This window comes from Podarcis filfolensis, assembly GCF_964270895.1.
Source record: "Podarcis filfolensis genome assembly, chromosome: 12".
NCBI lineage: Eukaryota > Metazoa > Chordata > Lepidosauria > Squamata > Lacertidae > Podarcis > Podarcis filfolensis.
This window is the reverse complement of record NC_139614.1, coordinates 2,134,596-2,158,185: the sequence shown is the minus strand read 5'-3', so window position 1 is coordinate 2,158,185 and position 23,590 is coordinate 2,134,596. Positions and strand designations below refer to the sequence as shown.

At 43.1% G+C, this 23,590-nt stretch overlaps 1 protein-coding gene across 2 annotated transcripts in view; it reads left to right on the top strand.

Annotated features, from left to right (window-relative positions):
• Positions 1 to 559: 559 nt before the first annotated feature.
• Positions 560 to 23,590, top strand: part of CNTNAP2 (contactin associated protein 2) — a 999,981-nt gene continuing 976,950 nt past the window's right edge. Inside the window, exon 1 of one of the 2 annotated variants that reach the window (XM_083577628.1) lies at positions 560 to 1,818. In XM_083577628.1, the coding sequence (XP_083433754.1) occupies positions 1,722 to 1,818 (97 nt within the window). In that variant the 5' untranslated portion in view covers positions 560 to 1,721. The remainder of the gene's footprint in view (positions 1,819 to 23,590) is intronic. The other variant, XM_083577629.1, reaches the window with a different exon arrangement.

The window sequence follows — 23,590 nt, the reverse complement described above, 5'->3', positions numbered from 1 at the left end:
GACAATATCTGAGCCCTGTTTGCCCACCACCACCATGCGAACATACAATCAGTGACATTTCTGAGAAATATTTTATTCCTTTATCAGTATTATTCTACAGCCTTTAAATAAACTATTTTTTTACCTCATGTACTCAAAAGAACAGCTAGAAAATAAGAGATGAATGTACCAAAACAGCCAACATCAAATGAATGTTAATAGCAGACAATATTCCTCTAGAATGCAGCAACTTTCATCTCAAGACTTGCAAGGAGTGGGGGGGGGGAGAGAGGGAGAGAGAAGGAGAGAGAGAGAGAGAGAGAGAGAGAGAGAGAGAGAGAGAGAGAGAGAGAGAGAGAGTAGCAGCCGCAGGGAGAAGGGTTTCTTGGAGCCTTTTCCAACCAAAGCTACAATAATGCCTGATTGCATTACCGGTTCCTTGAAGGCAAGCGGTCTATTACTTTAATGCAGCCCTGCCGCCCTCCTGCCCGCTCTGCGTGCGTGTGTGCTTCTAATTGCACAACGGGAAGGGGGGGGGGGGGACATCTGCATTGGAGCCTTCCGCAGTCCTCTTTACTCGCTTCACAACCGGGATGCTGAGATTCTGATTCTAGTACTTAGGACCGCTCGGAAGACTTGCTTGCTGGACTGCCTTCGCTTGTGCATCCCAGGAGGTTGGAACACAGAGAGCCTGTACCATCTCGCTTCGAAGGGGGAACACCTGAGAAGTCAGCAAAACAGGGGGCCACCTCCCCCCACCCCTTCCTTTTAGAAACGGATAAAGGGGGAAAGGAGGCGAGGAGGAGGAAAACGCCCCGCCAGGCTGACGAGCCTCCGCTTCTAAGTTCAGCACCACGGACAGCGCCACCAGCGCCGCCTCCCGCTTCCCCGGCAGCAGCCCCTCCGGAGCAGCCCCGGCTCCCGGCCAGGAGCGGAGGGGGGGGTGAGCTGGGGGTGTTTCTTTTGCTTTTGCTTTGAAACTAGGCAAGTGCCGAAGAGTTGCAGAGAGGGGGCTCTTTCCCTGGCGAAGAGGAGGAGCCGCCGGAGAAGGCAGAGAAGCCGAAGGAGGGGAGAGGAGGATTTTCCCATCCCAGCTCTTTCCAACCCCACCCCCCACCGAGCTCTCCCTCCCTCCCTCCCTCCCTCCCTCCCTCTCGGTTGCTGGTTATGCTGCCTCTGCTGCTAGTCGTGGCCACGGCGGCGGCGGCGGCGTTTCCTCTTGCTGGCGAGCGATGAACGCAGGAGGCGAGAGCGTCTAAGGCAGCTCCTCTGCGGCGCCGGGAGGGTCCCGGTCTCCCGCTCCTTCGCTCTCCTTGATCCCACTGCGTGGCTGGCTCGCCGGTTGGCGCTGCGTGAGCGCTCCGCGTCGCCGTATATAGAGAGAGGCGAGCAGGGAAGCTCCCGGAAGCAGCCAGCCCTCCGCTGTGCGCAAGGAAGGGCTCGCTGCAGCGGTGCCAGCACCGGCAGCGAGAGGCGCTTTCCCTCGCCTCTCCCTTCCTGATACCCCGCTCGAAACCCCTGTTCCCATTAGTAGCTCGAAGAGGGGGCGCTGGACCACCGGGAAAGGAAAAACGAAGTCCCCGGGACTTGAATTCGGAGAGAGAGAGAGAGAGAGAGAGAGAGAGAGAGAGAGAGAGAGATATCTACCCCCGGCGAGCAGAGGGCAGATCCGACGGAGAGGAGGATCCGACGCCTCTTCTGCACCTGGCGCCTTGGACTAACGAGGAGTCTGGAAGCACAGGATGGTGGTGGTTCTCCGAGCCGGCTGCCGGGCAGCTCTCTTCCTGTGGATTTTCAGCAACATCAGCTGCAGAGCCCGGACAGCTCTGCCGTCCTCCCGTGAGTACCTCGTTTCTGTATTAAACTGGCCAGGGCGGTTCGGGAGGGAGAATCGGATTCCCTAGTCGGAGCTCGAATTCGGTGCTGGTTTGGTGCTGGTGGCTCTCCTTTGGGCGATCACCGCAACAGCAGGAGGCTTGTGGATCTGGTCCACTATTTCCGTGGCGAGGGTGCTGTTGGAGAGAGGTTGTTGTCGATCCTCACCTAGACCTAGGCTTGCTAGTGGGCTCTCTCGGAAGTTCTTTGTCCACTCTTTGGTGGGATTGGCAGCGGTTTGACTTTCAAGTGCCAGGGGCGTTGGTGCGCGCTCAGAAGAGGAGGCGTTGGGCGCTATGACTCGGGATTTTGCTGCTGATCTGGTTGGAGAGGGCTTGATTTAGGAAGAAATACAAAGTTTTCCTTCTCAAAGCAAAATCGGTGAACTTGGACTAAGCCGTTGCCTCTGTGTTTCATTCTTGAGAAAGGGATGTTTGTTACGTAAACGATGAGCAAAGAGTTGGTGGGCGAGAGGGTTGCATCCCAGGGCACTTTGAGAGGGGCCTAACTCTGTTGCCAGATCTGTTGAGCTAAGGGCAAGTTGAAACATTGAAAGTCGAAAATGACTGTAAGCTTTTAGCGTTGGTTGGCGGATGCCAGACTGAAGTATTTAACCACCTCTCCAGACTCTATAGAGTGGGTTGTTGTAGCGTTATCAAATATACAACTTTTACTTCAAAGATCTGCAGTTTCCTTTTTACGTTCACAGTGATCTGGAAAGCAGACGCTGCACGCCTGTGGCTCAATGTGCTAGTTTTGCTGTTTGTTTTGGAGTGTGGGCAGTGCATGCTGTGTTCTTGTAATAAATCATCTTGAAAATTTAATAGCCAATGTACATTCTTGATATTTGACTCAGCACCTTTGCATCTGTTACCTTCAGTTCTAGAAAATAAGAAGCACTACTTTATTTATAGGAAGAAGGGGAGAAATGCCAGAGCAGATCCTTGAAGTTTGGAGATTCTTTGCAGTTCCTTGGTGATTAAGTAAATGCACTTTGCACTTGATCTGGTGAAATTTCATTTATGTTTATGTGAAATATGCCACACTTGAGACTTGGCATACCATGGTTGAACCCTGAAAATAACTGGCATTTATTCAGTCCCAAATGCAAGGGATTATTTTCCAATGTCTGTGATACATTTGAAAGATACCATGTATGACACAACGAAAAACATGGTTCAGTTTATGAACCAAATAATTGCACACTGCAAACTGGTTTGAGCAATGTCGCGCTCTCTTTCAGAAACAATCCAATAAGGATTTTTTGTGCTTGGTGCGCATGGTTTATCCCATATAGATTCTGAATGTGAATGTCTTCCAGTTAATGGTAAAAGGTGGTGTGTAACACCACAGGAAGTCAAGAAAGACCTGGTTGTACCTTTCCTCTGGCTGCTGCAAGCTCAGTCCGTTCTAGATGGTGTATTGAAACTCAACCCTTCTACATTTTTCTTCATGTTCACGTAAATGTGAACATGTTCACGTAAATGCATCATATTTTTAAACTGTCTCTGTATAGCACTGTTGCTGTATCAACTTGCAGGGTAGCTAGTTTGTGTTACCTCCTAATGTTGTATCATAATGCAAGAAGTTTGTCCATGTGCACTGATTTGTGGTACTTGTTTTAATGTTACTCAAGCTTGGATGCAGGCATCATACAACCATTATTTGCTTGTTTTTAAAAAATTGGACAAGAACCTTCTGTAAGTAAAATTTCCATGTTGTCTCTTTTGAAAACAAAACCAAACCCCATTCTCTACTGTATATGCAACATATGGATATCATATAGCTATACTTTCCTAGTTTCCTAGATTCAATAGTTATTTTTTTATTATTACCTTGTGATCCCTTGTTGCCAGTATTGGAGAAGGCAGAAGAGGGACTGGCTGCTAACAGATGAATAGTTGCATAAAGCAAATCAAGCAATATAAGTACATCTGCTTTCTTGAACCATTATAACAAACCCAATTACATCCTGGCAAATGAAAAGTGCATGAAAAACATTCCTGCAGAGAATCGTAAAGGTATATCCTTCCAAGTGACAGTGAAGGAGCAAGCAAGGAGGTTTAGTTTGCTCTCAGATTTGGTAATGTTACTTGAACACTGTGATATGTAAGACTTTGGCAGATGAAATTAATCTGCAAACTGATGTCCAGTTTGATTGCGCCATAGAAATTAGTTGGGGTTTTTTTGAGAGGGTAATTACAGAGCTACCCATTACTGAGCAGTTTTGAAGTTTTCTGCCTTAATGTCCTGCTGTTGAAATGGGAACTGGAAGACTAAACTGGACTATTTACTGCATATGGAGTTCTGAGGGTGATCTACAGCCCCTCAAAGGCAGTGGCAGAACTCTGTTGATTTTAATGCATCTGGAAGATGCCACCCACAAATACCTTGAAAATGCAAGGATGACCTGCTAGGTTGCTGAATGGCTGTTGAAATGGGAGCTGAAAGATTAAACTAAAGGACTATTTACTAGGAAATGCAAGACTATCTTTGGTTGTGTGTGGAAATTGCTGAAGTCACTGCACATTTTCATGTGGAAGTGTGCACAAAGGAGTGTGAAATATGACAGAGCAGTACCAAAAGTTTACTTGCACTCGTTCTACAAGTTACTGTTTTGAAAGCTGCTCCTTCACACAAGAAACTACATATTGCTCTATAGTTGGTTCTATTGTGCTAGAACTAGAGCACCAAGTATTTGTATTATTTTTAGTAGAGAGAGCTGAAAATACTTCTTTTTAAACTTTTACATATGGTTTGGCCAAATCGTTTCACTAAAAATAATAATTATTTGTTGAAAGGCCATCAAGAGCAAATGTTCACATTTCAATATGACCATTATATAATTTAAAATAAATATGAGTTTCAGATATACTGTAATAATAATGCAATGTAAATAAAATGTTCCATCCCCTGTGAACTGTACCGTATTGGAAGGAAACATTTATCAGACCCAACCATAAGCAGCTGTACCTACTGATGGTCTTATGACAAGGTTTAAAAACAATGATCTGAAGACTCTTAACTGTTTGCATCAAGGATAATGAACAGCTTAGCCAGGAGAGGTCATCACAAGACAAAAAGTAACATGGAAAATAAAATTTAATACTTTCCCCCTCCTTTACTCTCACTTTGGAATAGGCTGAGAAGGAAGCAAATGCAGTCAGGCTTAGACAGTGTGTCTGCTTATGGGCTCTTCTTGGCAAATTATCTTTTCTACTCAGTACATAAATGTAACCAAATGAGCACTTTTTGAGCTTTCTATAGATAGTTTAATGCAACCTAATTATGGAACCATTGCCTTTCACAGCAGGGTTCTGCTCAGTTCTGCTTGTTTATGTGTGAGTGAAGTTGGCTCCAAGCAGGCACCTTACTTGGGAAACTGCAATTGAAGCTATAACAATATGATAGTTTCTATAGCTTAGCTGATAGTGAAATGTATCACCCTGTGTTGATCAGGAGTAAAAACCCAACATGCAGAGAAACTTTTTATTATGCACATGTATGCACACTGTGTAATATAAGTTGACTGACACACAGACACATGTAATGATGCTAATTCATACGAAGGAATGGAAGATGCACAGAAACGGACAGTATGAGCAGGGAATTAAACCCACAGCCTGATCAACATATTCTACCTAGTCAGTAAAATGCTTACAATGTTGCTTAAATGTAAGCGGTACATAAATTGTCCAAATGTATAAATAAACATGCATAGCTTCCTAGCAATGCATAGCAGACATTGACAATGGGGTAGTGTGCACATTGGCCAGCCAATATCCATACTTTCCTGCAGCAGCCATACATATTACCCAATGTGAAAAGTGCCCACTGTTTTGTGATTTGTGTGTGTGAATTGGCCAATGGTGATAATGTAATTATTACAGTCCTACATAATGACATTTTGAAAATAATCTGTTAGGTGATAAAAGCTTCTAGAATCAAAGAATCATAGAAGTGTAGAGTTGGAAGGGATCCCAAGGGCCATCTAGTCCAACCCCGTGCAATGCAGGAATCTCAGCTAAAGCATCCAAGATAGATGGCAAACCAGCCTCTGCTTAAAAACCTCCAAGGAAGGAGAGTCTGCCACCTTCCAAGGGAGTCCGCTCCATTGTCAAATAGCCCTCAGAGAGATCGTGGGATGGTAATCTGATTCTTATTTTTTAATTTATTTTTAATAAATAAACCCTTAGTCCTGTGTACTGTATTATTATTACTTTTTAGTGAGTGATATACAGAAATGGATCTTTTACGTCTTACCAACTGTAGAAAACCCTGCAATTCTAGGAAGGAGTGGGATAATTTTTACATGCTGAAAATTCTCACAGTTCACATTTCTTTCTGTCCTTAAAAGATTCATTTTTACTTGCAACTCAACTCAAAAGGAAAGAATATTTAGCCATGCCCTGCTTACAGTAGAAATCTTTTCCCTTTGCTAGCTGCTAGATTAGGTACCGATTCTTCTGGATTTCTTAATGCATCCGGCTGCAAGGGTGGAGAAGCAGACTGGTTTTAAGTTCATTTACATTTATGCATCTTTTAATAGTGTGCTTCAATAAAAGAAAAATAACCGTTGGTCAGTTGACAATCTGCAGCCTATTTGTATTTCATTTATGTCTGTATGTTTTGTTTGTACTTCACACAAACTAGCATGTGGGTGCAGCAGCCAAGACAATATGCCTAAGGCACCATCACTGGGAAACCCCCCAAAACTGCCAGGCTAGTTAACTGTTTGGTTTCTAACATTAATGTTATGTTGGTATCCAGCATGGTTGAAAATTGCCCTGCTGAGCCCTCTTTGCCCAACACACTGGGCAGAGACTTCCACTGACTGCTCATGTTGTCCTGTGTGTGCAAACACAGTCATTACCCAAAGCGGTTGGCAGAACATAAGCAATGCACTGATGGCCAATCTGGTTAATACCAATCACCACCAATGTTTCAAAGTGTTGGCCTCCTGTGTTTTGGTTTCCAAAAGACTTGCAGAGCTTTCTCAAGTTTTCTTCATGCTTATATGCTTAATACATTGAAGCCCAGACAACCCTATTTCAGCAGCAGCAGCTGCTGTGACAGGGACTAATGTAACAATATTTAATGTTTGAATCAAAAGCCAAAAGCTACAGCTACACTTGGGTAAGTTTGCATCTGACTTCTGGTTCACAGGAGAACAAATTTTCCTTGAGGAGTTCCTTAGCCATTTCAGCTCAGACCTTGGAGAATCCTTGTAAAGCATCATGCATCATGTTCAGTTTCTGAAAATGCTTAGAAATATTCCAGATATGGCACTACCTGAAGACTCGGAGCGATAAACTGTGTATATGTTCCTGCCTTAAATGCCTGGGCAGGAGCCTATTCTGTGCTCTCTTGGGAAGATCTAGATTCCATATACATTGAACAGAGTGGCATATCTCATTACTGGTCACACATCTCTATAGACTGCCAACACACATGAACATACAAAACTGCCTGATAATGAGTTTTAATTCCACCCAACTCAGTAATTGACTTAGGGAGGCTGTGCAAATGTGTGGTCTCCGACAGAGGAGCTTGGAGCCTCTTTACTGCACCCTAGTCCCTTTTAGTGCCATGCTATGCTAAGTTTTTTCCCCCAAAGATATTTATTGAAGTTTCCAAAAAATAGAGAAAAAACAAAAGAGAAATTAAAAAAGAAAAAAAACACATAGAATTTACATTCCTTACTTTCAATAACATATTTCCCTGAATTCCCCACACCTCCCCTTCTTGTATTCCAGTTTCAATTTTTAGTTCAGCAAGTTCTTATCCCCAAATTTTACCTTATTATATTTAATTCATTTTAGTTAACCAATTTTAACATAAACCTCAGTCTTTATACATCAATACAGTGCAATACCAGTTGCACTGACTCCAATCATCATGAAGTGTTTTGAGAAACTGGTGCGCCGTCATATTATTTCCTGTCTTCCATCAACTTTTGACAACTACCAGTTTGCATACAGGGCAAATAGATCCACAGAGGACGCTATCACCACCACTCTCCATGCTGCTCTGTCCCATCTGGAGCAGCCGGGGAGTTATGTGAGGCTGCTGTTTGTGGATTTTAGCTCAGCTTTTAACACTATTCTCCCCCATAGACTGGTGTCCAAGCTAGAGGCGATTGGACTCTCCAACTCCACCTGTCTCTGGGTTTTGGATTTTTTGTCAGAACGTTCTCAGAGGGTTAGAGTAGGGTCACATATGTCCACAGCCCTTAGCCTTAACACCGGCTCACCACAGGGTTGTGTGTTGAGTCCCCTGCTCTATGCTCTCTATACGTATGACTGTACAGCCATCTATTCCAGCAACAAAATCATCAAGTTTGCTGATGACACTACGGTGGTAGGGCTCATTTCAGGAGGGGATGAGTCCGCCTATCGGGACGAGGTGGAGCGGCTCTGTGTTTGGTGTGGAGAGAACAATCTGGCTCTTAATACGGCTAAGACCAAGGAATTAGTGGTGGATTACAGGAAAAAAAAGGCGGACATTCAGCCCTTGCATATCAATGGGGAACGGGTGGAGAGGGTGGCGGAATTCAGGTTTTTGGGAGTAACTATCGATCAGGGCATGACTTGGAGCGCAAATACCACTGCTCTGGTGAAGAAGGCCCAGCAGAGAATTTATTTCCTCAGACTTTTAAAGAAGAACAATCTGAGTGAGAGACTGCTGGTGTCCTTCTACCGAGGCTCCATAGAGAGCATTCTTACATACTGTATTTGTGCTTGGTTCTCCAGTTGCACAGCTAGGGAGAGGAAGGTGCTCCAGAAGGTCATAACCACAGCACAAAGGATTATTGGTCAACCTCTCCCATCCTTGGAAGAATTGTACGGTTCCCGTTGTCTTAGGAAAGCAAACAACATCCTGCAGGATTCATCTCACCCGGGATACAGTCTGTTTGCACTACTGCCGTCTGGCAGGAGATATAGAAACATCAAGTCAAGGACAAATAGACTGAAAAACAGTTTCTACCCGAGAGCTGTGGCCCTTTTGAATGCTGTAACTCGATAGTGTGACTTGGGAGATTGATGGGTGTGGGTGTGGGTGTGGCTGGAATGTGGTTTGTGGGTTGTTGTTGTTGTTTTGCTTTTGTTGTTTTTAAGGGATGGCATCCAATTTCGTTGCACTTGTGCAATGTTGCACGTGTGTAATGACAATAAAGAATCTATCTATCTATCTATCTATCTATCTAATACTTACTCTTAAAATCTTTTTCCAAGGTCGACCCCAATTCCCTTCCACGAATTCCCCATTTTTATATAAGTAGCAAAACAGAATAAAAAGAAACAAAGTATAATTGTACACCCTTTGGATTCCCAAAGCCCCACCCCCCGCCTTTCCCGGTTTTGAACCCCAACAAATGTCCATCAGTCTATCTGCTGTCAGCCTGGTGACCTCACGTCCAAGGCTCTTAATTCTCTCTCAATTCCTCTCTGCCGGTTTTTTTGATAGTCCTTTGTATTGGACACCAAATCTCGGAGAAGCTCTGTCCCAATAAGGTCCATGTTTCTTCCAGCCAGACCTCCATATTTAAAAGTGTAGCCCAAATCTTGTTTCTTACTTCTTTTAAGTCCAAATGTCCCAAAAACTCCAGCTTCCACTTTAGTCAAGTTTGTAATCCATAGGTCTTCAGATCTCCATATGAGGAGATCTCTCCATTCTTCATTCTTCAATTCAAACCAGATTTTCATCATCCCGTTCTTATTTTCCTTTGTATCCATCTGGCTCTCCTTAATCATCTGCGACATTGTAGCTCCTCCTTCCTTTCCCTCCAAATCATCATATATCTCTTTCCCCACTTTCTCAAATTTCTCAGATTTCTTTTCTTGTTCAGCTGCAGAGATTTTTAGTTCAGCTACAAAAACTTTTTGTTCAAATGCAAAGACTTGAGTCAAGTCCCTTCCAGATTCAGTAAGTTTATTTACTGTTTCATTCAATGTTGTGACATTTGTAGCCAAAACATTACTTTGTTCTTGTAACTTTCCCAAGAAAAAGAAAACCCTCTCCAGTTCAGTCAGTATTTTTCCACTTGCAGCCATTCTTGTAATGTCCCTGAATCCCCTCTAGAGGAGTTCTGGTTACTTAGTATTCCTTCCAGTTCCAACCCAAAAGTCAAATTAACTTTTTCTTCTTTGTTTTCAACAATTTATTACCAGATTGTAACAAATATAACCAGCAAAGACAACAGAAACAAAGTTCTCTCTTTCCCCCCCCAGCTTTGACAGCTAGTTTAACAGCTGTCAAAATCTTCTATGTCTCTTCAACAGGCTCTCTTATGGATCGCTCCCGGGTCCTGGGGGGGGGGGGGTGACAGTTCCGCTCTCAAAGTTAACTCTTATCCTCCAGCAAAATCGCTTATACTGCCAAAACGTGAAATTAATTGCTTTTATCCACTAAAGAAGAAGATGTTCCCTCAACCTTAGTTATCTAGTCCTTGCTTTAAAATGTTTACAAGGCGGGGAGACGGACTTCCTCTTTGCGCCTTCCCCGATCGTGCCTAATCCAAAGGAAAATTTTCCCCTCTTATAAGTCCAATTTCCATATTACTCACAGGTTGTTACTTTTAGTCCAAATGTCCAAAGGAAGAAGTCAGTGCTCTCTGACCATGGCATGTGGCTTCACTCCGTAGGGGAAGCAGTCGACTCTCAGCACCGCGCCGCTCCCCGTCCCCCGTTCTGAAGCCTTTAAAAAGGCTCCTTCGCGGGTCGGGGGGGCGCAAATGGTGCCCGCCGAGTCACCAGGTCCACAGGCTTCAGCGCCTGTGGTTTCTGAGGGTCCCCGCGTCACCGCCGCGGCAGGACCCGTCCCCTACTGAGCCGATTCCCTCCGGAACTCGAAGGGAATCCGCCATTAGGCGATGGCGCTAACCCAGAAGTCCCATGCTATGCTAAGTTAAGCCAAGTTTGGCATTGTGTCTTGTCCCAGCTAGACTGGTGGTTAAGCTGTTGGTTGGTTGATTGATTGATTGAATTTGTATACCACCCTGTACCCACAGGTCTCAGGGCAGTCATTCACTAACCACAAACTGTAGCCAAGGCCTGTTCTTCAATATATCTTGTGGTTAGCAAGGAGAAATCTTAACCATGACTTCTGGTTCAGATGACCTGCTGAGCCAAACCTCAGCTTAGCTCAGTGTAGTGTTGCATAAAAAGGGGTTGGGGGTGAGCAAAGCAGCTGTGATCCCCTTTTGGGGATCCTGAACATTTGCAGTCCTGTGAAGCCATAGTTTTGATTATTGTGTCATGCAAACCTGCCCAGTGCTTACAATGACCAATAGCAATTCTGCAAGATCTCAGGCCAGAGGTTTTTCTTATCTTGCTAGCTGTGGTTCTTTTATCCAAAGATTAAACTTTGAACCTTCTCTGTGCTGTTTATCCGCTCACCATTTTTTTTTCTTTTTGTATCATGTCTATTAGGTTGTAAGGCTGTGAAAAAGGCCTGTCTTGGCTGATAATAACCATAGCCATAATCATAATGCAAGATTTGTAAGTGCCTGGGAAGGAATACAATTGGGAAAGGAGTTGGTAGAAAATTGATGGTTATATATTAGAGTGACCAATATGAACAAACTCTTTATTCTCTTTCCTCGTATAGCACTAACCTTTATTGTTTAATTTCAGTTGATATTGTATGCTGGATGATGTTTCGATGGTACTTGCTGCTGGTCTGATTTAAACTTTTATGTTGTGATTGCTGTTATGTTGTTGTTGTTATGTTATGTTATGTTATGTTATGTTATGTTATGTTATGTTATGTTATGTTTTATGTTATGTTATGTTATGTTATGTTGTTATGTTGTTATATCATGTTATGTTGTTATGTTATGTTATGTTATGTTGTTTTGTTATATTATGTTGTTATGTTATGTTATGATGTTGGTTTGCTGCTTTGGGTATCCTACTTGATCTGAACACAGTATAAACAGTCATATATATATATATATATATATATATATATATATATATATAGTAAAACTCGGTGAAATCATTTCTTTAAATGCACCATTGAGAATACTGACATCCTTGTTTGCATACACTTCAGACTTGTGATTTCTTCATGATAATCCACCACCCATATTGATACTGGAAGTACAAATGACAATACAGAGAATGAAGATGGGGAAAGCACTGGGGCCGGATGGACTTACAGCAATTTATTATAAAAAGTTCCAGTGTAAACAAGTTTTGATGGATGTTATAATGGATTACTGAATGGTTTAGTTTATGTAAAATACGCAGGGATTTATGATATGCAAAATGAACCATGGAAAGAGAAGAAGGGAAGTCATTGACATTTTAAGGTTGTTTAAATGAATATTCTAAATTGTAAAACAGAAAATTTAATAAAAATAATACACAGATAATCCAGCACCTCTGAAACTGACATGAACAAGAGATGTACAAGAAAGGAAACATGGATCGCAAATAAATTGCATATTTGAACAAGAGACGAAATAATTGTGTCCTTGCAATTGCCATATATTTGTTTGCAGGGGCTTCAGTATATGCATGCAATTGCTGCCTTCTCTTCTGCTAGTTGGGAAATACATCACACACAGAGATTACAATGACTACAAAACATTTGCAACCACCCTGGAAACAAGGAGGCAAGACACACAAGCTGGGCAGACGGGGCCACATTTATTAATTTAGCACAACAGATTTGCAGAAGGGAATCGTAGTGCAGGACACTCACTGCAGATAGCAAACTAGGGGAGGCAACCCTTCCAAAGATAAGAGGCATTTCATTTGTCCCTTTCCCAAGACCCCAGTCTGCTCTTTAGGGGCTGAAGAGTGGTGGTGACAAACCATTTCAACCACATACAAACAACATGCAGAAGGTTTTGAGGGAGTCAGGGAACGATTAAATAGCCCTGCCCTCCACATGCCACCACACAGGGCTGGCTCACCCATGAGGCAAGGTGAGACAACTACTTTGGGTGGCAGGATCCACAGGGGCAGCAGATCTGGTCTCCAGGGAATGCATTGCCTGCTGCTTCTGTCACGGTGGCAGCAACAGCTGTGGGGCACTTGGAGGCCAGATCTGCTCCCTCCATGCCACCTCTACCTTGACCTCTTAGCCAATAGGAGGTGCTACTAGTTTCCTCCAACCCTTGTTCCCAGTGTATATCTTTATCCCCCCCCCTTGTTCCTGATGTAAATCATCACTCACCCCTTATCCCTGGCCAGGCGGGGGACACCCTTTTGTGGTTTGCCTCAGGTGCTGAAATGTCTTGGGCCAGCCCTGCTGCCACAGCATGCATGTGCACACAGGGGGCCAGATGCCCATCAGACAGAGAAGCTACTGCACATGTGGAATACAGGCGCTCTCTGCCTGTGTCCTGCAGAACTAGCTGTAAAGAACCAAGGACAGTATATGCGTGCGCGCTACATTTTGTATACAGTTGCTAATTTTGGCTTGACTTTGCTGCTTTTTGAGGAAAAAAATCCAATTGTTCAATGCATGCTTTCATTATAAAGTGCCTTGAGCACGCTGCTATGAAAAGTGGCATTGTAATTTGATAAGAAAATATTAACGGACTGCCCGCTACAAACAGGATCTTACATGGCACAGATGTAAGATTTTTTGAATTCTTTCTTATACATTACATGACTTTATGAATAAAATCACATTTAGTAGTGTATATTATCCTTCTGCTCAGTGCATAGTCAATGGATCAGATTTTAGCCAAAGTTTGCTGAACTTATGTCCACAGTCAAATACTTGGTTCCCCATGAGGACCTTAAAAAGGACTTAAAAAAACGCTTTGGCTTTTCTCACAAAGAAGCCTTCTGAATACTAACTCTGCAGGCCTCTTCTCATAACTGTTCTGGCTCCCAAGTTTCTATCCACCTCACAACTGTACCTTTTCTAAAATGAACTTGTTGATATATTATGCAATGTAATGTTTTTAACGGCACACAATTGATTGCTGTGGCTTGACTAAGACACTTTTATCATATAATCTTTAAGGCTTCAGAATCTCTCCTGACAGTAATAACACCAAAAATATCGATTGTTTGTATACTGTATGGAAAGACACTGCACATAGCTTATATTTTTCTACAGTGGAAGGTAGTTAAGTAAGTACCAACACTCCTTTTGGGACTATGTTTTACCTGCTTTCACCACCAACATTTTTCTGGTAATATAAATTGGCTTTAAGTGCCAGAGATACAGCTAGTTTCACACCATAGTTTATTGTGTCAGTGTTCAACTCTGAATTAGAATCTCTTCCTCTTAGTATTAGTTTTCAGTTTGTTCCCAAAGGTATCATAACAATCAAAACAACTGCAACAACATAAGTTCTTACCTAAGTCAAATAATAGTAAGCTTGCCTAATAAAGTACTGTCCACAGTTTATTAACATGTATATCAAATGTCAAGGATAGAAAATACAAATTCCACACAGTCATGCCTATAAATTTCATCAGTGCAACTACAAAGATTAAATGTGCCACATGTTAGCAGTGATAATTCAGAGTACAATATTTTCATCCTTACAGTGAGTATGTAACTGAGCCAAAGGGGAAGGAAGCACATTTCAGGACTGTGTTTGGCAGTGCTGAATAGCTCTTCCACTTATTATTATTATTATTATTATTATTATTATTATTATTATTATTGGTTGCACTGAAATAGAAAGCATATAATATATGCAGGGTAATAATTGACAAGGGTTTGGGGGATTTGGGGAAATATTTAATCCCCTGGCCTCTGACACTGAAATGGGCAAATGTTTGGCACAACCTAGTAGCAATATATATCCTGGGCATACGTTATGACGCAGTGTAATCATCAAAAGGATGAGAAAATGATGGCAGTAAAGAAGGCTTTGGAGATCATTGTGCGCACTATGAGTTATCTTCATAATCCCATGATGGCACTGTCTAGGGATGTTTCAGGATTCTGTTCTTTGTGAATTTCAATAAAGACTAAATGAAGATACTGGACAAGTCAGAGGTCAGAGTTCCCTATACTGTAAGTTTTTTTTTTTAATGAAATATTTATTAGGATTTTCAAATTCAATAAAAAAAAAAAAAAATCAAAAAAACAACAAAAAAATACAAAAAAGGAAAAATTTAAAAACACATAAAATTTACAATTCCATATTTTCATTACCATATTTCCCAGACTTCCCCACACTTCCCCTTCTTGCATTCCAATTCAAGTTGTTTGTTCAACAAGTTCTTATCCCCAATTTTTAACCTTTTTATATTTAATTCATTTTTTTTAACTTATTTTAACTTATAAACATCAATATTTGTACCTCAATACACAAATCTTTTTCCTAAAGTCGACCCTGATTCCATTCCACGAATTTCCCAATTTTCATATTAATAACCAAACAAACAAACAAAAAAAAGACAGATCATAATTATACACCCTTTGGATTCTCAAACCCCACCACCCCCTTTCCCGGTTTCGATCCCCAACAAATGTCCAGTTTTAGTCTTCTATCAGCCTGGAGATCTCACGTCCGAGGCTCTTAATTCTCTCTCAGTTCCTCTCTGCCGGTTTTTTTGATAGTCCTTAATATTAAACTCCAAATTTCGGAGGAGCTCTGTCTCAATAAAGTCCAAATTTCTTCCAGCCAGACCTCCATACTTAAAAGCAAGGTCCAAAAGTCCAATTGTCACCAAGACTCCAGCTTCCACTTTAATCAAATTTGTAATCCATAGATCTTCAGGTCTCCACACAAAGGAATCTCTCCATTCTTCCTTCACCAATTTAAACCAGAATTTAATCATCCAGTACTTATTTTCCTTTGTAATCATCCTGTCAGGCCTTTGGTTTGATTTTTTGTTTCCCTTTTTGAGCATGATGTCAGGCCTCTGGCTCTCCTTTGTTATTTGCAAGGTTACAGCTCCTCCTTCCTTCTCCTCAGGAACAACATATATCTCTTTCTCCACACTTTCAGAATTCTCAAAGTCCTCTTTTTGTCCAGCTGCATGGGCTTCCTGAGTCAAGTCCTTATCAAGTTCCGTAATGTTATTTACTTTTAAACTCAAGGTTGTTACATTTGTAGACAAAACCTCAATTTGGCCTTGTAACTTTCCCAGGAGAACAAATATTCTGTCCAGCCCAGCCTGAATTTTCCCTTTTCCAGCCATTCTTGTAGTGTCCCAAATCCTCCTCTAGAGGGATTTAGTAACTTAGTATTCTTTCCAGTTAAAATCCAAAAGTCAGGTTAATTTGTATCAGTTCTTACTTATTTTCAACAAAATATAACCAAGTTGCAGCAACTGTATCCAGCAGAGACAGCAGAAACAAAGTTCTCTTTTTCCTTTTTGACAGCTAAATTTGACAGCTGTCAAACTTCTCTATGTCTCCTCAGCAGGCTCTCTCGCGGATCACTCCCGGGTCCGGGGGGGGGGGGGGTGGAACTTCAACTCTCAAAATTAACTCTTATCCTCCAGCACAATTTCTTATACTTATATGGCCAAATCGTGAAATTGATATCTTTTATCGAAAAGACAATTCTCTCGACTTTAGTTAACTAGTCCTTGCTTTAGATCTTTTACAAGGCGGGGAGGCGGACTTCCTGTTTGCACCTTCCCCGATCGTGCCAAATTCCAAAGAAATTTCCTTAAAAAGTCCAATTTCCGTACTACTCACGGGTTGTTACTTTTAGGGTCCGATTGTTCACAGGAAGAAGTCAGCGCCCTCCGACCATGGCTCGCGGCTTCACTCCCCAGGAGAAGCAGTCGACTCTCAGCACCGCGCCACTCACCCCGTCCCCCGTTCCAAAGCCTTTAAAAAGGCTTCTTCACGGGTCGGGGGGGACGCAAATGGTGCCCGCCGAGTCACCAAGTTCACAGGCTTCCCCGCCTGTGATTTCTAAGGGTCCCCGCGTCGCCGCAGCAGCAAGACCCCGCTCCTGAAGAGCCGATTCCCTCCGGAGCTCGGAGGGAATCCGCCATTAGCCGTTCGCGCTAACCCGGAAGTCTGTATACTGTAAGTTTTTATGGCAGACCATGGAGAAGCTGTTTTTATCCTTTCTCTAGCCCATATAAATATTGCAGATCTGTTGCTCTTCTAAGCAAAACAGATATGAGTATTGTCATATTCTAGAGAGTGTGTGTGTGTACGTACATATATGATGTTATAGATTTAAGAATTTATAAACCCTATAAATTAATAAATGCTAGGATTTTGGTTATTTGGGATATCAAGGGTGAATGCAAGTTGAGACAAGTTCCTGGACTATCTTATGTAAAACAACCTGGCTGACCTACGACTATCAAAATAACAATTGATGGACATTAACAATACAAGAGAACTCCTCCCCCCTTGCCCTGAGGTGTGAATAGAGTTTGGTGATTTGGAAGGCTGGCGGGGAAGAATAAGGAGGAAGAAGAGCTGGAATCCATCTTGGGCAGGCTGGCTGAAGGCTCCCTGCACTGCAGTGGGGGACCAGTGGGGTTGCCATATTCCAAACAGCAAAAAAGAGGACACTTTTTGGACACAGATTGTCGACAATCTGCTTTTAACTATGGGTCGCTATGGAGACTCTCATTTTAATGTTTTGTGAGCAGAGCTGCAGAATTGGGCACATCCCATTCAGCTATAATTCTTTACTTTGTCCTTTTTGTACTAGAGATTCCCCACTATGTTTTTTTAAAATGCCTGACTGTATCCCCAGATGAACCATGCCAACAGCACTTCATTCCAGTATCCACCCCCAAAACAAAAACAGCACTTCTGAGAAAAGCGCCCAGAATGCCCCTTTACCACACTGACGCTATTAGAAGAAACCCACAGCTGCCCACTGTCTCCTTGCACCTAGGGAAAGGAAGCTAACTAGATGCCATACACCTGCTGATTTACCAGGCCAAGAAAGTATCAATGCCTTTTTGGCTCATTTTACCAAATGAGAGGTAGGTCAGTCTGAGATTACCCCCAAGGCTGGCCTAACCAGCACTGAGAAGGCAGGGGCATGTACAGCCAATGAGCCCCCGATGACCTCCTTGCCCCTCCTCCCTGCTACCTCTGGGGCTGCCTCTGCACCCCTTCACCCACTGGAAGTGGCCCCTGCAGCACTGGCACTGGTTGCCAATCCATCTGGGCGGGCACTCACACTGGTTGGTGCTGGCCTGGCAGCACCCTCTGTTGGCACACAACTTGTCACACTTCTTCGCCTTGGCAGCCACTCCAGCTCTGGTCACTGCCAGACCCAGCAGGAAAAGGACAGTGGCCAGCCAGAGCGGGCGCCTGTGGAGGAGGAGGGCAAAGAGGCCACGCCACCTGCGGGCCCACTGCTCCATCACCTGAGGTAAAATGTACAGAAATGTGGAGAACAGAGCCCTGGGAGGAGGTGGGCAGCAGCTGCAAGAGCCTCTGCCTCTCAGCTTCGCACTGACGGGCAGACGGGCAGACAGGCAGTGGCTGGCAAGGGCTGCGGCACGGCCTCCTTCTTCCTGGAGTGACAGAGGTCCGTGAAGCTCAACCTTAGTGCGGCTGTGGCGGCACTTGGCCTCGTGCTCACTCTCCTCCTCACACAACAATTCTGAGGAGGAGGAGGAGGAGGCGGAGCATTGTGTGCGGTGGAGGGGGGGAATAGGGAGGGAGATAAAAATAAGAGAGACCATAGAGGGTGAGAGTGCTAGTGTGCCACAGGCAAGTGCCTCTCTCTCTACAGCAGAACATCATAGAGAGGCGGGGGGAGAGGAGGTGGCGGCGGGCTCTGTGCCCTTAAGTTTTGGTTGTTGTTTTTAAATGGACATTTTGCCAAATTTAAAAAATCCTCTTGGACAGCAATTTTAAGCCTGAAAAGGAGGATGTGTCTGGGAAAATCCAGACATATGGCAACCCTAGGTACCAGTCCTTCTTGGAAGATTTGGACTTCCTCAATGCAGACTTAAGGTGTAAATGGGTGAATAAACCATATTTCTTAAAGCCACAACAGTCTCTACCATGATTTCAATTCTCCAAAGGGAAACTGACCCTGTGTTGGTGCTTGGGACCCCATGGGCTCTTGCCACTGCCTGGCAGAGAGGGGCAGACACCCAACTTTTGTAACAATATTTATGGTCTGAACTATGGGCGATACTAATCTGCCTATGCATATTATGAAACTCAGCCAAGTCTATGGCTTTCTAAACTGAGAAGCAAGAAGCACGGATACAAAACTGAGTGGATAAGAAATACAGTACAATATTTTCCTTTTGACTGTGCATGCTCTAAAAATGGATTTCTCCAGCAAAACATAGGTATGTCTGATAATGAGCTTGCTAATAGTTATCTAATAACATTATCATATATTACCCAAGTATATGGAAATGATGCATGACCCGATCTATAGTGTGTTGAATCTGCAGTTATTTCTGAAGAGATGTTGTGATGGGAGTCAATATGGTTATGTGCAAGGAAGCTGTAATATGAATTATAGCTTTGCTTGGGTAGGTTATACTTTTATTGGTAAACATGTTCAGGCATTGATTTTCTGGCCCCCCCCATTAATAATTGAAATACATGCAGAGAGAAATGTAACTTAAAAAATCATTCAAAGGCTATTAAATGTTGCTGCATCCTAAGGCCCAGTTCAGCACCCCACTCTGTTCAGCAAACCACTTAACAACTTGCTGAGAAGTGTGTTTCTCTCTGTGTGTATACTGAACTATGACCAAGATACATGGACTTTGATGCAAAATTGGGTCCTATGATAACGTCACTAGCGGTAGCAAGGCTTTATGTGTTAGTAATACAGAATGATAGTAAGGGTGTTAAGAGAGAACAACAGCTATATTGCCATATCGTTTTCATGGGATTTCTCAGATACTGAGAAACTAGGGCAAATATATCTGTGGATTATGGAGGGGATTTCGCTTCCTGTACCGCTGAGGTTGTTGATGAGAGGAAGGACCAGCAGGCAGCTTGTTGCTATGCAGTACAGCCTTGACTTTCCCTTGTCCTGATTGTGGGATGGGTTATATATATTAATTGCAATTTATCTCTCCAGGTGCCCATGTGTGTGGTTGAACAGTTTCAAAATCCCATCCTTGGCATCTGATTGTAGTATAAACAGCTTCAGGCATGTTCCTTGAGCTGCAGCTGCACCCTCATGGATGATCACAGAAAAAGAGAGGAACAGGAAGTACACAGAGCCCTCTCTTCCAATTGTATTTCTATGGTCTGAGTATCTGTTTATCAGCAATACAGCTCTGTGGTACTTAGCCCCTTCTCAGGTTAACTAGTAGGAATACCCTTTCGTTAGGTTTGGCTGCTAATCACCCACATTGGTGATCAAGTGGTCTCACAGAGCCAGTCCTGTCCCGCTACTTGCTATGAAGCGATGTGGTCTGCTGCAGTCCTCCAGCCCTGAGAATTTGTTGCTGAGGAGACACCAGGCTTCTCCTTCACTTGGCTGTTATCTGTATTGTGTTCTCAGAGTGGCCTCAGTGATCAGGACGTGTAATGAAGTTGGAATGATCTTGCCGTAAGGACTTCTCGGTTATGGAGCACAAGCACTCTGGCATAGAGACACACACAAGCCACACCCAAAAGCATGAAATGTGTATATATGGCTGATGAGTGAAGTTGTATGGGGACATTTGACCATACCTGGCTAATAATATTTATAATAATCAGGCCACCTTGAATCCTGGACCCAGCCTGCAAGCACCTGAAGGCTGTCCCTGCTCTAATACTCATAAATCAGCCCAGAGCTCCATGCAGATCTTGTCACAGGTTGACTGCAAATATTCCTGGTGCTGGCAGAAAAACCTCATGTGGGTAAAATATATCTCAGAGTGAAGATAGGGTGGTTGTAGATCAGCAGTGTGTATTTTGTGCAATAGTGTGTATTCTGTAGAGTGCAACCAACTAGAATACACAACAACAGGCTCAGGCAACCCAATAAGCCGTTTTGGGGTTTTTTTTGTAGAAGCCCCCAGGCCCTGGAGATAGCCAAAGAGCAAAAGTATCACCCATAATACAATGAGCACCGGTTTTTTGCGATGACAAGGAATGTAGAACTTGAAGCCTGGTATGAAAGCTGCCAGATTTTGAGAACAATTTCATGCTGGTATATGCAATGCTGTGCTTTCCATTTATGTCATCATTATCATTATATTAACTAACTTTTCAAAAGAACAAGACTTCTGTTCTCCAGGCTCAGCATGTTCAGTTCCTTCAACCTTTGCCCTCTAGGGGTTGCTTTCTGCACCATGGCCCATCTCTGTGGTCTTTCTCTGAAAATGTTCCAATTTGACTACTTCTTTCTTAAACTGTAACACCCAGAACTGGACTGACTACTGGCAGAGGAGGTCTGACTAGTGCAAAATGACGCGGAGCTTTTGTTTCTTGTATCTTGAAAACTACATTCTTCTAAAGCAGCCTAAAGTCACATTTGCCTCCCCACACCCACCCACCGGCCATATCAGCTTCTGACTCAAGTTCAGCTTGTGACTGACTACATCCCTGAGATCCTTTTCACATGTACTACTGCCAAAGGCAATATATAGGCATTGCCAGGCCATCAGGAGGACTACCTAATTATTGGCAATTGGAGGGTCAGAGTATTTAAGGAGACTTTTGGTTTGAGAATCTCAGCAATAGAACTTCAGTTCATGACTGAAGTTTAAAAAACTGAGCCATGTGATGAATATTTGAGTTTTGCTACATAGCAGGATATTCTCTGTCATGAATTCTAAAGTCATTTCTCCCAAGTTGTTTAAAGGTTTGCCTTGTTCAGAACACCACTGGTAAGCATTATCTTCATTATGAAGGATGTTCAGCCATGAGGTTTAATTCATTCCCCCCCCCCCCACTAATCCTGGCTGGAGAAGGAAATTGCTTTTAGTTTTATATTGTCTTGAATGGTGAAGCTCAATCTATGTACCTTTCATCATGATATGATGCCACCTACTTAGAGCTTGGTTATCTTTGTACAGCACTACCAGCGTTAATCATTTTTGATTGTGGGGATAGAATCTGGCAAGAATCTGACAATGTGATTTCTACTACAAAGTGTAGGCTTATTTTAGCTAGCAATTCGTATTTGGATTATCCGAGAAAACTAAAGGCATCAAACTTGTCTAGAAATACTCCCCTGGGGAGCTGGGCTAACAATTTCATGAGGAAATCTGTTCTATCACAGACTCAGGCTTAATTTGAGCCAGGGCTCAGCCCACAAACTTAATAGGACATATTAATGCACAGAACACCATCTCCTGGTAGATTTGAATGCAATTTACAGATATTTATCCTCCTAGCATGGACATGCTCCTGAGGAATACTGATTACACAATTTGCACCAGAGGAACACTGCACACCTCCCTAAATGTTTCTGAGCATGTATAGACTGTCTGTTTGCCATAGCATCCAACTCTTACCAAGTAGCAGCGGTCGCTTAAAGGGCTGAAATGCACATTTCCACACCGCCACCACCAGGTCCCCATCAGTGTCCAGTGTGTGGATTTCCAGTGGGTGTATGTGGTACATGCACATATCTCCTCCCTTCATCCCTGCCCTCTCTCTCTCACACATGCACACAGCCCACGTTCAGTTTCTGGACTCCTCTGAGGGTAGATGGTGTACTTTCCATCCTATTCCACAAAAGAGTCCTCAATCTGCTGAAATTTTGGCTAATTCTGATTTAAGCATCTATGGGCATAAGGAACACCAGGATCTGCTTTATACTGAGCCAGACCAACAACCCTTTTAGCACAATGTCATCTCCGCTGACTAGCAGCATCTCTCCAGGGTCTGAGACTGTGAATCCTTCCCAACACTACTCAGAGATGCCAGAGATTGAACCTGGGAGCATTTGCATGCAAGACAGTTTCTCTGCCACTGAGTTGCAGCACTTCTTCAGCCCCTTAAGAGACACCAGAGCTCTTAGGCCGTGAATTTAAACCTTGCAGATGCCACAAAACTGCAACAACCAGAAATAAACAGAACCGTCAGCTGAGCCAAAAACTAAAGCTTATCAAGAAACAGCAACAATGGTTTCAAGTCAACATGTAGGAGGTGAAAAGAATGTCCTTGCTAATCCTTTATTTAAGCAAACCCACAAAGACAAGCACAGTACTCAGTAGTTTTCAGACTTGGGCAAAGTGTGGTGGCATGTTTGACATTCTGCTAGAGTTCAAGGGGTGGCATAAAAGAGATGCTGCTTCCCAAAGAAGAAAAGAACTATTTACAAATATAGGCTGTTATTTATACAGCTAACTCAATATTCTCTGGGAGTTTGTTTCTATTCTTTATTTAATAGTGCTGATTAAAGAGGAATAAATGAATTTGGGGGTGATGAAAGATTTCATGGCAATTTGGAAATGTAAAGAGCTGGAAGCCTCTATTAATCCAGTGCATAGAGAGACATCAAACTGAAATTGTTCTGCTGTCGTTTTTAATGAGAATATGGCTTTACATTGGCTCTTTTGCTTAGGGGATTAATTCTCACAAAAGCTTTCTGCTGCTTTTTTTTTAAAAAAAAAAGTCTGGTGTTTTGCTAAGTTATAAAAATGTTAGGAACAATTTCTTGTTCCAACTTCAGGGTTTTAAGGGAGTGTCAGGTCCGTCCCCCTGCAATGCAGGAATCTCAACTAAAGCATCCAAGACAGCTGACCATCCAGCCTCTGCTTAAAAACCTCCAAGGAAGGAGAGTCCTTCAAGTCAGCCTGTGTGGGTCTTCCTCCCTCAGTGAGTCACTCTCCTCCCTGCCATTATCATCTGCCACTGCTGCTGCTGCTCACCTTCCCCTTCATTGATAGCACCA